General features: G+C 34.2%; 1 protein-coding gene across 1 annotated transcript in view; it reads left to right on the top strand.

Annotated features, from left to right (window-relative positions):
• Kif5b (kinesin family member 5B) overlaps positions 1 to 13,818 on the top strand; it is a 45,226-nt gene that overhangs the window by 14,479 nt on the left and 16,929 nt on the right. The window contains exons 3-14 of the mRNA XM_020157318.2: positions 1,533 to 1,606; positions 2,177 to 2,281; positions 3,405 to 3,453; positions 4,205 to 4,260; positions 4,354 to 4,441; positions 4,627 to 4,751; positions 6,134 to 6,238; positions 6,823 to 6,968; positions 7,896 to 8,044; positions 9,465 to 9,658; positions 10,540 to 10,608; positions 12,933 to 13,139. Coding sequence (XP_020012907.1) covers positions 1,533 to 1,606; positions 2,177 to 2,281; positions 3,405 to 3,453; positions 4,205 to 4,260; positions 4,354 to 4,441; positions 4,627 to 4,751; positions 6,134 to 6,238; positions 6,823 to 6,968; positions 7,896 to 8,044; positions 9,465 to 9,658; positions 10,540 to 10,608; positions 12,933 to 13,139 — 1,367 coding nt within the window. The remainder of the gene's footprint in view (positions 1 to 1,532; positions 1,607 to 2,176; positions 2,282 to 3,404; positions 3,454 to 4,204; positions 4,261 to 4,353; positions 4,442 to 4,626; positions 4,752 to 6,133; positions 6,239 to 6,822; positions 6,969 to 7,895; positions 8,045 to 9,464; positions 9,659 to 10,539; positions 10,609 to 12,932; positions 13,140 to 13,818) is intronic.

The raw sequence follows: 13,818 nt of genomic DNA, 5'->3' as shown, positions 1-13,818 counted from the left end.
CTAATTAGGGTTTTTTGTTTTGTTTGTTTGTTTTTGTTTTTAAAGAAAAGTAATATTTTGCATAGTTGTCTGCCTCTGAATTTTATGTTAAGTTTCATATGATTGAGTAAAAGATCTTAAGTAGGGAATGTGACATAGACCCTTTGAGAACAGATATATATATAAAGCAGGTGAATTGGAATGGGCCCACTGCTTTTTACCCCAGATCATTTCTTCTTCATACAGTCTCATCTTTCTAAATGTGATTCATGAAATGCTTTTGCTACCCTTAAAAAAATGAAGCAGTCTTTAGAGCTTGGGGTGGGACTCAGGTAGTAGAGTGCCTGCCTAGTAAGTGCAAGTTTCTGAGTTCAAAACTCCCTGAATCACCAGGAGCAAAAAAAGGGTGGGAGCTTCGAAGGAAGGTTTCAAATGTTTGCAGTCTCTTAAAAAATCTTAAATTTTTCCCAGGGAAGTAAGTACTGGTAACTTTTTCTTATTAATAAATATCTCTGTGGGAAATCTATACTGTTGATTTCTTTTCTTTTCCTTTTGAAAATCAATCAAAACAAGGATTGGTTGGAGCTGAGAGTATAGTTGAGTGTTAAGGCGCTTGCCTAGCTAGCATGCTCAAACCTTGGGTTTGATCCTGGCATCCCTCGAAAAGAGCACCCAGTTGGTGTACTTCCTGCTTTACTTTCCACTGTTAATGATCTGCTGTTTCCAGTAGAGGTTTCTCTCTTTAGTTTGAATTTCTCAAGAGTAGAATGTTAATTTGATGATACCTTTTAAAACCAACCAAAATCCTTTAAAACTGGAAATCAAAAGGTTACTTTCTTTGCTCATACTCTTTTTTTTCCCCCTTCAATCTAATAAAGGAAAATCCTTAATATTAATGGCAGATCTTGGAGTACTTCTAGGAATTAGAAAGATTGTTTTGTAATTTCATAGGAACATTCTGATCATTGATTTTGAGGTAGGACTGAGTGTATAGTACTTTGTAGGTGGGATGAGAGGAAAGTATGGGTGTGTGAGCTTTGTTTTCTTGTATCATCTCCCATCTTCACTAGCAATCAACTCACAGCCTGTTCTTTTTATACCTCCTCAGTTTGTGAGATTTAACCACCAGTTAATTAGTCCTATTTGTAGAATCTTGTATTTGTGTACAAATTGCAGATGATTTTTTCTTTTAGGTCACATAAAGCTTTGGACTACAGATGTAATGACATTTGAGATATGTATTGTTATGAGATGGTTGCTTGTAAGCAATAGAATTTGAAATTCTTAATTGAGCATAGAAAGTAGACTAGGCCTGAAAGGAAATAATCATGACTAAAAAAATTACTATTACTTATTTTTCTTTTGTGTCTTTTTAAATCTTTACACACTAAATGGGCTAGGACCAGGGTTGTATATATGAACATTCTTAAGAGTGGTTTATATGTCATTAAGGTTAAATCTGACATTTTCCAATAACATTCTTAAGTAATTCATTAGGAATCTTGCTTAAGGAAAAAATTCCCTAAAGTATAAAATCTCATATTTTCTCATAGATGTACTTGAGGGATACAATGGAACAATATTTGCATATGGACAAACATCCTCTGGGAAGACACACACAATGGAGGTAACATTTTATACTCTGTTTTTGGATATAGTTTCCAGTTTAGACAAGGTGTTTATTCATTATTTCTGGAGATATTTTACAATGCTTATGTATCTTTATTGGTTTTTCTCATACAAATAACATACAAGTAGCATTATTGTTCTAATTTAATTATTTCTTGAGTTTGAATAGTAAGGGATTACCTGTATTTGAAGATTATGTACAAACTTTGTCTTATTTGGTTAGCATTACCATAAAATAAACACATTGGAAAAAGTTTTAATTTCTTTCCATATAAAGCTACTCTGATTTTAACAGAGACTGGTCACTTGTGTTTGGGAGGTTTAATTACAAATGATCTAAATCTAGTAATTAAGTAAAGAGTTAAGATAGTTGGTAAACCATGTGTGTTTGAGATACAAATTATACATTTAACAATTAAATGAGATTTTTAGGTATTTGTAGAGTTATTTCTACAAAAAATAGCAACTACAGTTCTTATCCCTTATTGATTAAAATTATAGATATAAATTTTTTGGTTTTAATTCATCTTTTACAGTTTAAGAAGTCTAAGTTTTATTTTCTTTATAGGGAAAACTTCATGATCCAGAAGGCATGGGAATTATTCCAAGAATAGTACAAGATATTTTTAACTATATTTACTCCATGGATGAGAATTTGGAATTTCATATTAAGGTAAATTCCTTAAGGGAAGATTGTATTTTATCTTACACTCTCAATGACTTTTTTCCAAAATATAGTAAATGTTAGTTGCTCTCTTATAGTAAGTTTTTAAATTGCTCTTATGAATAGATACAGTTGATAGATCATTAGGTTTGTTAAACTTGTATTCTTGTTCATCTTGTTACTGGAAAGTGTAACACTGGTATATACCTTGGTTCTTGCATCTGGTGAGAGAACAATATTTGCATATGGACAAACATCCTCTGGGAAGACACACACGTCTTTCCAAGATGTGAAAATATAGTGAAAGTGATAGTAAAGTTTATTAGGAGAGGAGTACACTTTGAATAGCCTGAAAGACAATATCAGCATTTGGAATTGGAATATTTATTGAGGAATTCTCAGCCCCAGGTCCAGTTGCCACCACTACCACCCCAGGAGGGGCTTCTGGGCCTGGATCTTTGTCTCGTTAAGTTAGAGTTACTATGTGAAACAACAGGCCCCTGGTCTGCTAACTGCCAGGGTTGTAGCTCTTGGGTCTGGGCCTTGGTCTTGTTAAGTTAAAGCATTACCTGTATAAAACTCCCAATCCTAGCTCATGTTTTAAGTGTGGTTTACTCTTCTGTAATGAAAGGATTAAGCTTTAGGTGAGTGACTAACTTCAAAGCATTCTGTGATATCCTGTGGCACTGAGAAGCTACTCTGACTTTAACAGAGACTGGTCACTTGTAGATTTGGGAGGTTTAATTACAAACGATTTTCTTCCTCTTGTGGCTACTGCTTAGGTCTAATTGCTACCTGACAACCTGCCACTAGATGACTTTAAATAAAATAATCTCAGTCTTTGTCCTCAGTCCCCCTCCCTGTGAAATAAATGAGTTTAATTATAAAACTCAAAGTTCCTAATACTCTTAACTGTCCAATACATTTTAGAAGATACATAATGGAAATTGCTTTCAATTTTAGTTTTTTAAGAAACTTAGCTAATTTGTGTCTTCCTTTTAGATGTAAACAATGGCTGGTTTATCTATAATTCTACCCTAGTCTAGACAATATCTGGCACTCAGACCTCGTTAGCTACTTAATAAGTGTATGTTAATGGGTTGATCTTTTTCTTCATTTCTTTGCCCTTTAGGTTTCATATTTTGAAATATATTTGGATAAGATAAGGGACCTGCTAGATGGTGAGTTAAATTCCTGCTCTTTAATCATTTTAAAATAACACCTGTTACATTTTCAGTAGTAGACATGGGACCATTTCAAAAGTAACTTATATTTAAAATTGACTTAAATTATATGAAGTAGACATTTAAATTTTTTTTGAAGTTTTAGTTGAATATCTTTTGACACTTAGAATAACTAGTTTAGAGCATATACTTACAGTTACTTCTTAAGGGATAATTATAGCATTTAGACTGGGAATTTGAAAACCAAAGTCCCAAGTTTTAGTTGTCTTATCAGCTGTTAGTTAGATATATTGTCCTTCATAGTACATTAAGCCCTTGAGCTTATTGTTTGTTTGTGTTTTTTTGTAAAATGTGTGTGGTAGGTTAAAGTGAACCTAAATTCTATATTGCTACATTGATTTCTATTTAATTTTTCTATTATGTCTCCAAGATTTTACTATATTTAATAGCAATACTTTTTTTGGTAGTAAAAGTAATAGGAAAGTTTATTAGGATAGGAATCTAGTATAGCAGGATAAAAGTAAGGAGAAATGGGGGGGGGGAGGAAGAATTTCCTGCTCCCCAAGCTTGCTCCCCAAGCAGGAAATTAGAGGAAAGACTCCTAATAGCAATACATACACACACACATTTTTTTTCACGATTAGTTTTTATTGTTATTAGACTGCTGAGGGAATCTTATCAATTATATTACTTCATAGCTGGTATTAGAATTCAGGACAATGTTACTAATACTATTTTTCTTTTTCAGTTTCAAAGACCAACCTTTCAGTTCATGAAGACAAAAACCGAGTTCCCTATGTAAAGGTACATACAAAATAATAGGCAATGTTTGTTAGGAAAAATCCTGTAATAAACTTTTTAAAGGATGTTACCAACACTTTTTAAATTATTTCACAGGGGTGCACAGAACGTTTTGTATGTAGTCCTGATGAAGTTATGGATACCATAGATGAAGGCAAATCCAATAGACATGTAGCAGTTACAAGTAAGTAGAATATTAACACTGGTTAGGGTATAAATCAGTCTCATATTCTTACAAATAAGTGGATAACTGGATATACTTATCCAATTGATTAATTGTAAGATATGTCTTATGTCAAATAATGCTTAAGGGGAAATTACTAGTAAGGGAACCTGTTGATTTCTAATTGTTTATTAATTTCATTGCAGATATGAATGAACATAGCTCTAGGAGTCACAGTATATTTCTTATTAATGTAAAACAAGAAAACACACAAACGGAACAAAAACTGAGTGGAAAACTTTATCTGGTTGATTTAGCTGGTAGTGAAAAGGTAAAGTCTTTTTCTATATATTCTGATAGATATTTAAACATTTTTGTAAACTTTACCTTAAATTGGGACTTACTCTCAGTATTCACTATTGTTTCTTAAAAACTTGTAAAATTGAGTTTGATAATCTGAAAATTTTAATTGTCAGTGTTTTGTGATTAAATAAATTATCTATTTCAAATTGCTGTCATTTGACTATATTTGTTCAACCAGTGATACTATCTTTGACTTAAGATGTATGTTTCTTATCATACATCTTTATACGTCATAATAAACTTTACTAAGCATCCATTTTTTAGTTTCTGGTGTCTCATTTTATCCATATTGGAGATTAAAACTGTAACTGTTCTTTAGTCCTTTCCTGTTTTGTTGTGCACTTGTCCCTTAATATCCGTGGGAGATTGTTTTCAAGACGCACACACAAACCACCCCAGGGTTTAAGGCTCTTATATAAAATGGCATAGTATTTGCATATAACCTATGCATATCCTCTTGTATGCCTTAAATCATCTCTGGATTACTAATGAAACCTAATACAATATAAATGCTTTTTAAATAATTATTCTTTTGCTTAGAGATGAATGACAAGAATAAAAGTCTGAATGTGTTCAGTTAAAAACACAGGTTTTTTTTCCTGAATATTTCCATCCTCAGCTGGTTGAATTGGGATACAGGGGTTGACTGTACTTCTTTTCTTTGGATGTTTATTTCATTTATACTGTATAATTAATTTTAGTTTATATTAAATCAGAATACATTTGAATGTTTTAATATGGACTTCTGTGACCATTATTGCTGTTTTGCTGATTTTGTTTCTTCTTATTAAAATGATGTATCTGTCCTCTTCTATTCAAGCCTTATTCACGTCTTTCAAAGACACACTCTAGTCTTGTGAATTCTGAGAAGCCATTCCTTCAACCAGCATTGCTTACTCTTCTCACCTATTTTTAACATAGGTCTTTAGACATTTACATTTTTTAAAAAAGAAGTACGTTTGCTTACAGAGTGTGTTTAAATTATTTTTTTTTTAATTTTTATTTTATTGTCTTGTTTTTTAGCTAGTTACATTACTATTATGCTTTAGCAAATTGTAGGTTTCTCTTTTCTAATGTAGCAGAGACTTAACAATTTAATGAAAACTGCAAATTTACAGGTAAATTGGCTATTTCAAGAGTACAAGCTAAAACTAAAATTTAGTGCCTCCTTAATCACATTCTTAATGCAACTAGTTTGACCAAGTTCTTAGAAGAATTATTCCAAGAATAGTAGTACCTTTAGAGTAAATGCTTGACAAATAGCACCATGAAGCTTTTGTATTTATAAAGTGTAAGGAAAATCATCTTAAACTTGTAATTTTGTTTCATTATTGTGGATCTTATTTGTAGGTTAGTAAAACTGGAGCTGAAGGTGCTGTGCTGGATGAAGCTAAGAACATCAACAAGTCACTTTCTGCTCTTGGAAATGTCATTTCTGCTTTGGCTGAGGGTAGTGTGAGTATACGTATCTCTGTTATTTTATGGGGAATTGTTTAATATAGATGTATATGAATGCATGAGTGTGAGAATGAGAAACTTACTACAATAAGTTGTCTTTTTAAGAGTTTTTTTGGAGGGGTGGGATGGTAGTGGGAGGTGAACTCAGGGCCTCATAGTTGCTAGGCAGGTGCTCTATCACTTGAGCTACACCTCCATCTCTTGATATGTTGGTTGTTTTTGAGATAGGGTCTCGCTTTATGCCTGGTCTGGACCAACCACAATCTTTTTTGTGCTTCTTTGCATAGCTGGGATGATAGGTATCCACCCTGCTCAGCCATTGATTGAGGTGGGTTGTCAAGAATTTTTTGCCCACAGTGGCCCGTGTGATCTTCTTGATCTCTGCCTCCTGAGTAGCTAGGATTACAGACCCAGCAAAAATTTTTAATATTTATGTATCCTAGTTTCCATCTTAATATCAAGCTTGCTAAAATAACTAAAATTGCTTTGTAATTACTTAAAGTAGCAAGTTTACATGACACAGTTTGTTATATAATAGCCTATTGATGGTCTACATTTTCTTTCTTTGTTTTTATATGTAGACATATGTTCCATATCGAGATAGTAAAATGACAAGAATTCTTCAAGATTCCTTAGGTGGTAACTGTAGAACCACTATTGTAATTTGCTGCTCTCCATCATCATACAACGAGTCTGAAACAAAATCTACACTCCTATTTGGTCAAAGGTTTGTTGTTAAGAAATATAAAACCTAAGTATAGTAGATTTCTTGTTGTCAAAGAAATTACTATTCAATCCAGTGCATGTTGAGAGTGTGCTACATCTTCTACTTTTTAATTGAGAGACAAATAATAGGAGCTAGGTCCATATTTTAAGCTGCTTAGGTTTGAGTGAAGTTTTCATTGGCTTTAAAGTGGATTATTTAACTTTTCATACATTTTACAGTCTATTGTTAACTGTAGTCAAGTTTGTATGAGAAACTTTAATTCACCATTAATGAAAATAAGAATTTGAATTTAAAGTAAAAGACTGACAAAAAAATAATCCTTTTTTAAATATAACAGTTAAGCCTGTTATATTTTATGAGTTCAAATAATCTATATGAAATGGTTAGTTCAGGAAAATCAATAATGATCACCACAGACCAGTGCTAATTAATTTTCTTAATTCATTCTTGCAAATGAATTGAGAAAACATCCTAACCTTGTTCTTTATTTTTAGTGGATTATTTTTGTTTTTGTTTTTGCTTTCACAGTACTGGGGCTTGAACTCAGGGGCTAGGGCCTACACCTTGAGCCTTTTTTTACAAAGAGTTTTTTCAAGATAGGGTCTTGAAGAACTATTTGCCTGGGTTGGCTTTGAACTGCAGTCCTCCTGATCTCTGCCTCCTGAGTAGCTAAGATTACAGGCATGAGCCACTGGTGCCTGGCATTTTTTTTTTTTTTTTAACAACTATTCAAAGATTTGGGGGCTTACTCAAATTCAGTTAGGTTTTGAATTAGCACTATACATAATAGCTTTTAGTATTTAGTTTTAAGAGAAAGCTGGACAAAAATTGGACAATTTAACTATTAACCATGTTTACATATATTACTTAGAGATGACAAAAATAATTTCAGTCATATCCTCTTTTTCCTACAATTACATCTCTTAGGGCCAAAACAATTAAGAACACAGTTTGTGTCAATGTGGAGTTAACTGCAGAACAGTGGAAAAAGAAGTATGAAAAGGAAAAAGAAAAAAATAAGACCCTAAGGAACACCATTCAGTGGCTTGAAAATGAGCTTAACCGATGGCGTAATGGTAATAACTTAAGAATTTCTCATTTTAAGTTTGTTAAATACAGATTCAGGGCTATTTTGTAAAGATGAAGTTTTGATAAGGAATAAAATGACAAGGTCGTATGACAAGAATGGGGTGGCAGGTATTCCAAATACTCAAATTTCAGAGACAGAACTGAAATTACGTGCTTGTACATCTAGTACTTGGGAGGTGGAGGCAGGAGGATTATGAATTCAAGGCCATCCTGAACTATATAGAGAGCTCCCAGAGAGCTTTGGCTATGTAGCAAGACTCTTTATCTCATCAAAAAAAAAAGAAAGAAACAAGCAAAAACACCAATTTGTATAACTATTCACATGAATATACCTTCACAAGAGCTAAGAAACCAGCTGAAAAGTCACAGTGCTTGTTTGTAGCATAATAGTAAGAAGGAACTTAATGAAGAAGACAGGAAGGACAGCTTTGTATTATCTGTGTGACATCCATCCTTAACCACAGGTGGCATAGAATGTGGAGAAAGAAAAGGAAGTGAGCATAGGCTGTTGCCTTAGACCCTGGCACTGTACAAGCTCTCACTACCCCATACTCCAGACAGGTGCCCACAAACATAAGTCCCAGGCTTTAAGCCTATGAAGTAGACTTGATCTCCAACTTCAGTAGTCCTGGGCTCTGGGAAGAACTCTGAGGCCCCAGGTTTCAAGTCTGCCCCACTGCAGTGATCCTGAGCTTCAGAACCAAGCAGCCTGCCCAGATCTCTGAATTGACTGACTGGTGATGGGCTTTCCTAGACAAACCTCATTTGTAAGGACGAGAAGAAGTAGCTACTTTTTTTTTTTTTTTTTTTTGACAGTGGTCTCACACTTGCTAGACAGGTGCTCTACAGCTAGCCACTTTGCCAGCCCTTTTTTGTGTTGGGTATTTTTGAGATAGGATCTCATGAACTATTAGAGCCATGCTCCTCCTGATCTCTGCCTCCTGAGTACTTCTTTAAATGTGAAGAAATCAAAGCATAATTACAAAATTTAGTCAAGGAAAGATGGTATCACCAAAAGGATAAAATAAAGTGCCAGTGACTGACTTAAACAAATGAAGGTAAGAGAACTGCCTGACCAAGAATTCAGAATAACTATTGTAAGAAAGGTCTATGAACTAGAGGAAAATACAGAGAGACAATTCAATGAAATGAAAAGGGCAATGAGTAACCATAATGAGAAATTTAGCAGAGAAACTGAAGAAATTCTTAAGGTCAAACAAATCCTGAAACTAATAACTACAGTGGGGAAGGAACATCAGCAGCCAAGTTGACCAGAGCAGAAGAAAGAGTGAATTTAAATACAGATTATTTAGAAATACATAGGGAGAAAAAGGGATGAAATCAAGTAAAATTGAAATTAGCTTTAGATGTGTAGATTTTTGCTAACATTTTGTTATCTTATTTCAGGGGAGACAGTGCCTATTGATGAACAGTTTGATAAAGAAAAAGCGAACTTGGAAGCTTTCACAGTGGATAAAGACATTACTATTACCAATGATAAACCAGCAGCCACAATTGGAGTTACTGGAAGTTTTACTGATGCTGAAAGAAGAAAGTGTGAAGAAGAAATTGCTAAATTGTACAAACAGCTTGATGACAAGGTACTATTTTTCTTAGGTCTGATTTTGTATTAGAATGTTATTGATACAGGTAGGCATTTTAATCTTGATTTTGGACTTCAGTTTTTGAGGCCTTATGATCTAAATATACCTTCCTTGATTACTGTTACTTTTAAAAAATCATGTGTTAATAGAAACTGTACTCTTGATGTATAGGCACAAGTAGGAGGAATGTGAATTTGAGACTAGCCTAGGGGAAGTAAGCATGACCCTATCTCAAAAATTAAATAAGAAAGAAATATAAGGATTAGGGCTGTGGCTCAGTGGTAAGAGTGCTTCTTTAGTATGCAAAAAGCCAGGAGTTCAGTCCCCAGTGATGTTTGGCATCAGATCATTAGAGTCTTAATGAAATGACAAAAGAGAGGGAGGGAAATAGAGTATAGTGGGAATTATACCTTCTTGCTTTGCTTAAATCAATAATGCCAGTAGTGTGAAAACAACAAATTAGGAATTTAATAAAAAGGAAGACAGGACAAGAGGGTAGAGATCAGAAGAAAATAAATTTAGTATTTTTATGTATTTTAAGCAAAGATGTTTGAAGTGACTGTGTGACCATTATTTTCAATAGTAGCTTTAAATGGTTTTTTAAGCCCTTTTTTGTAATGTATTTAATGAATGGCTTTTATAAACAAGCCTTTTTTCCTTATTGTATGGTAAGTATGTTACCATTGTTGATAATTGAAAGAAATTCCTTCTTGTGCATGCTAGGTAAGTACTCTAACATAAACATAAAATTTTCTTAAGAGAATTTGGAGAAATGATTCTGAACTATTTTTGGGGGGAGCAATAATTTCAGGATTTATGATTAGAAACAAAACTAGGTTATAAGCTACTTTGTTAACTGGAAACTTTAAAATTTTTAGGATGAAGAGATTAACCAACAGAGCCAGCTGGTAGAGAAACTGAAGACACAAATGTTGGATCAGGAAGAGGTGAGTTGACCCAAGTGTAGTGATTCATACCTATAATCCCAGCTACTCAGCAGGCATAGCCAAAAGGGCTGGGGCATGGCTCAAGTAGTAGAGCACCTGCCTAGCAAGTGGCAGACCCCGAGTTCAAACCCCACAATACCACCAAAAGAAACAAGAAAAATGAAGAGGTGAGTCGAATACCTTTCATGATTTTGTCCACAAAAGCTTTATTGTCATTATCATGTGTAAATGATAAAGGAATCTAGAGAGCTGAGAATTTAAAATTTTTAGAATATGTGCATGCTCTATTGTGCAAATATTACATGAGATCAGTATCAGTTGAAGTACAGTTAACTTCATTTTAAGATTTTTTTTTTGTTTGCTTTTTGGTTTTGTTTATTTTTAAAGCTTGTGTTTTAACTCACCTGAGGAAGAGAGGAGAGCATTTAAAAATATTTTTGCCAGGAGCAATAACACATGCTTATAATCCTTCCACTTGGGAGGCTGAGGCAGGAGGATTGTAAGTTCGAGGCCTACCTGGGCGAAACCTCCTGGACTTCTTAACCATCTTCTACTTCACTTGTGTTGCAGTATAATGTTGTTTATCATCTTGTTCTCCCTTAGACATTTCTTACTGATCTGTGAGAAAGACTTTTAACAGTGGCCTGAGTAACCTAGACTCTCCCCTAATAAATATTTACATACAGATAGGAGGGAAGAAGTATATTAAACATAGGAGGGGTTTTTTGGCAGTACTGGGGGATTGAACCCAAGGCCTTGTGCATGCTAGCTAACTAAGTAAGTGTTCTACCATAAACTTTTTTTTTTTTTTCTTACATTCATTCACTCAAACATAAGATACAAGTCTGAAGGATTATTAAGGGAAGAAAATACTGGCACTTTTTTTTTTTTTTTTTTTTTGGGCAATACTGGGATTAGGATCTGAACTCGGGGCCTCCAGTTGAGCCACTCTGCCAGCCCTTTTTTGTGATGTGGTGTTTTTGTTTGTTTGTTTTTAAATAGGATCTTGTGAACTATTTGCCCAGGCTAGCTTCAAACTGATTCTCCTGATCTCTGCCTCCTAAGTAGCTAGGATTACAACAGGCCTTAGCCTCCAGCACCCGGCAAGCATGTTGTTTTTTTGATCCCATTGATTTTGCTTTAAATAATTTTTTCAATATAGCTTTTTGTGGGAATGAGTATGTCACGTGAATAAAGCCACTTTTTAGGGCTAAGGATATAGCTCAATGATAGAGTGCTTGCCTCACATGTGCAAGGCTCTGGATTTGATCCTCAGCACTGCCCGGCTCCCCCCACCAAAAAAAAACCCTTTTTACTTTTTTACCATTGTCCACATCCAGTCTGTTCATTTCAGCCATCTGTCCACATTTCTCTTTCCCTGTTTCCTAGTTTGGATCCTCATTTTATCTTGCCCAGTGCAGCAGTGAGATTATTGGGGGAAAGAAAAAAAAGTCCCTATTTAAGTTTTTTTTTTGGGGGGGGGGTGAGGATAGATGAAGACTGCACCATTACAGCAAGAGATGTCCATCCTCAGTGACATTAATTCTGGTCAGTTCATCTTTATACTTAAATCAACTATAGCATTGTTCCTCAAAGAGACTGGACATTTGAGGTTGGGTAATTTTTTTGCCATTCTGTCGTGTGCATTATGGGACATTTAGCATCCCTGACTCCTAAATCTGCTATCAACATTTCCATAATTTATCATTCCCACACATTTCCAAATATCTCTAATAAAAAAGTCATGGGCCTGAATGATTGTAGTAGCCTCTTGACTAGTCTCTTGTCTTTCCTCCAGTTCAAATTTATATGCTTGATACCAAGTTTCTCTGAGGCATGTGGCATACATCTCACCTTAGTTGCCCAAAACAGATCTGTGTATTTGTGTTTCTGTGTTGTGTACATTATTCATGAGTCTAGAATGCCTTTTATTACATTAATTTGCACTTGACTAAAAAATCTATTTGTCCTAACCCACTTTTCCATGAATAGTTTCCAGAAATACCTTCCAATCCTATACTACCAAATGCTTTATCTGTCCTGTCTTTTTTTTTTATGGCTCTTCTTATATTACCTCTATTTTTGTACCTGTCTTCTTTTACTAGACCTTCAAAGGCAAAGTGTTATTTTACTTCCTTTCTATCTCCCCCAGTGTGTTCTAGCACAGTGCCTGCACATAGTAGGTATTCAGTGAATCTGTGGAATCAGTAAATGTTGGCATACTCAGCATCCACATTTCTTTTGTGCTTAGAAAAGGTGGAGCAAATGGGCATTTTTTAAATTAATACTTTTTGTAAAAATCGATATTTTATTCTTCCATATAGCTTCTTGCATCTACCAGAAGGGATCAAGACAATATGCAAGCTGAACTGAATCGCCTTCAAGCAGAAAATGATGCCTCTAAAGAAGAAGTAAAAGAAGTTTTACAGGCCTTAGAGGAACTTGCTGTTAATTATGATCAGAAGTCTCAGGAAGTTGAAGACAAAACCAAGGAATATGAATTGCTTAGTGATGAATTGAATCAGAAATCGGTAGGATACAGTTCTGTGTTTTTTTGTAGTACTTTAGAACAATCAACATTAATTGGAAAAATATTTTGAGTAAATTATTTCTATATAAGCTTGAGGTATTGATAGCATCAGTTTTAGGGAACTCAGATCTCAACCTCAGTTCCCCATATATATGAAGCCTTGTAGGTAGAAGAATCATCATTTTAGTTCATAAAGGTACATTAATATATAATTTAAATGCTAATTTAAAAGATGTTGACTATTCCTAATGTTTAAAACAAAAAAGTTAAAACCTCCTAGTTGCTTCATAGAGCTATTAGTTCAAACTACAAGTTAAGAAAGGCACATTAAAAGTAAATTATGTTTAAATGAATTAAGAGTAGTCATAAGGATATATAACTTCATGTAACTTATGTTTTGTTCACTGTAGTGGGGACTATTCCACCATGTGGAACAGTGCCTTCCCAGCACAATGTAGTAGGATCTTATGGTCTCTAGTAGTTTGCTTTAGGGCAGTGATTGCCAACTTCTAATAGTGATGCCCGGAAGCAGTATATAGCTAGGATTGTTTCAGCATTGCCATTTTTATGTTTTGTTGTTTTTAACTGTAGCTTCTCATTGAGAAATCAGCACCTAGAGTTGAGTTTATCATTGCCCCACCCCCTGGTTCCTAATCTGCATTTACTTGTCTAAAGGAAAG

This window comes from Castor canadensis, chromosome 15, assembly GCF_047511655.1.
Source record: "Castor canadensis chromosome 15, mCasCan1.hap1v2, whole genome shotgun sequence".
Lineage (NCBI taxonomy): Eukaryota > Metazoa > Chordata > Mammalia > Rodentia > Castoridae > Castor > Castor canadensis.
Note: the sequence above shows the minus strand (reverse complement) of the source record. Positions and strands in the feature narration are given on the sequence as shown.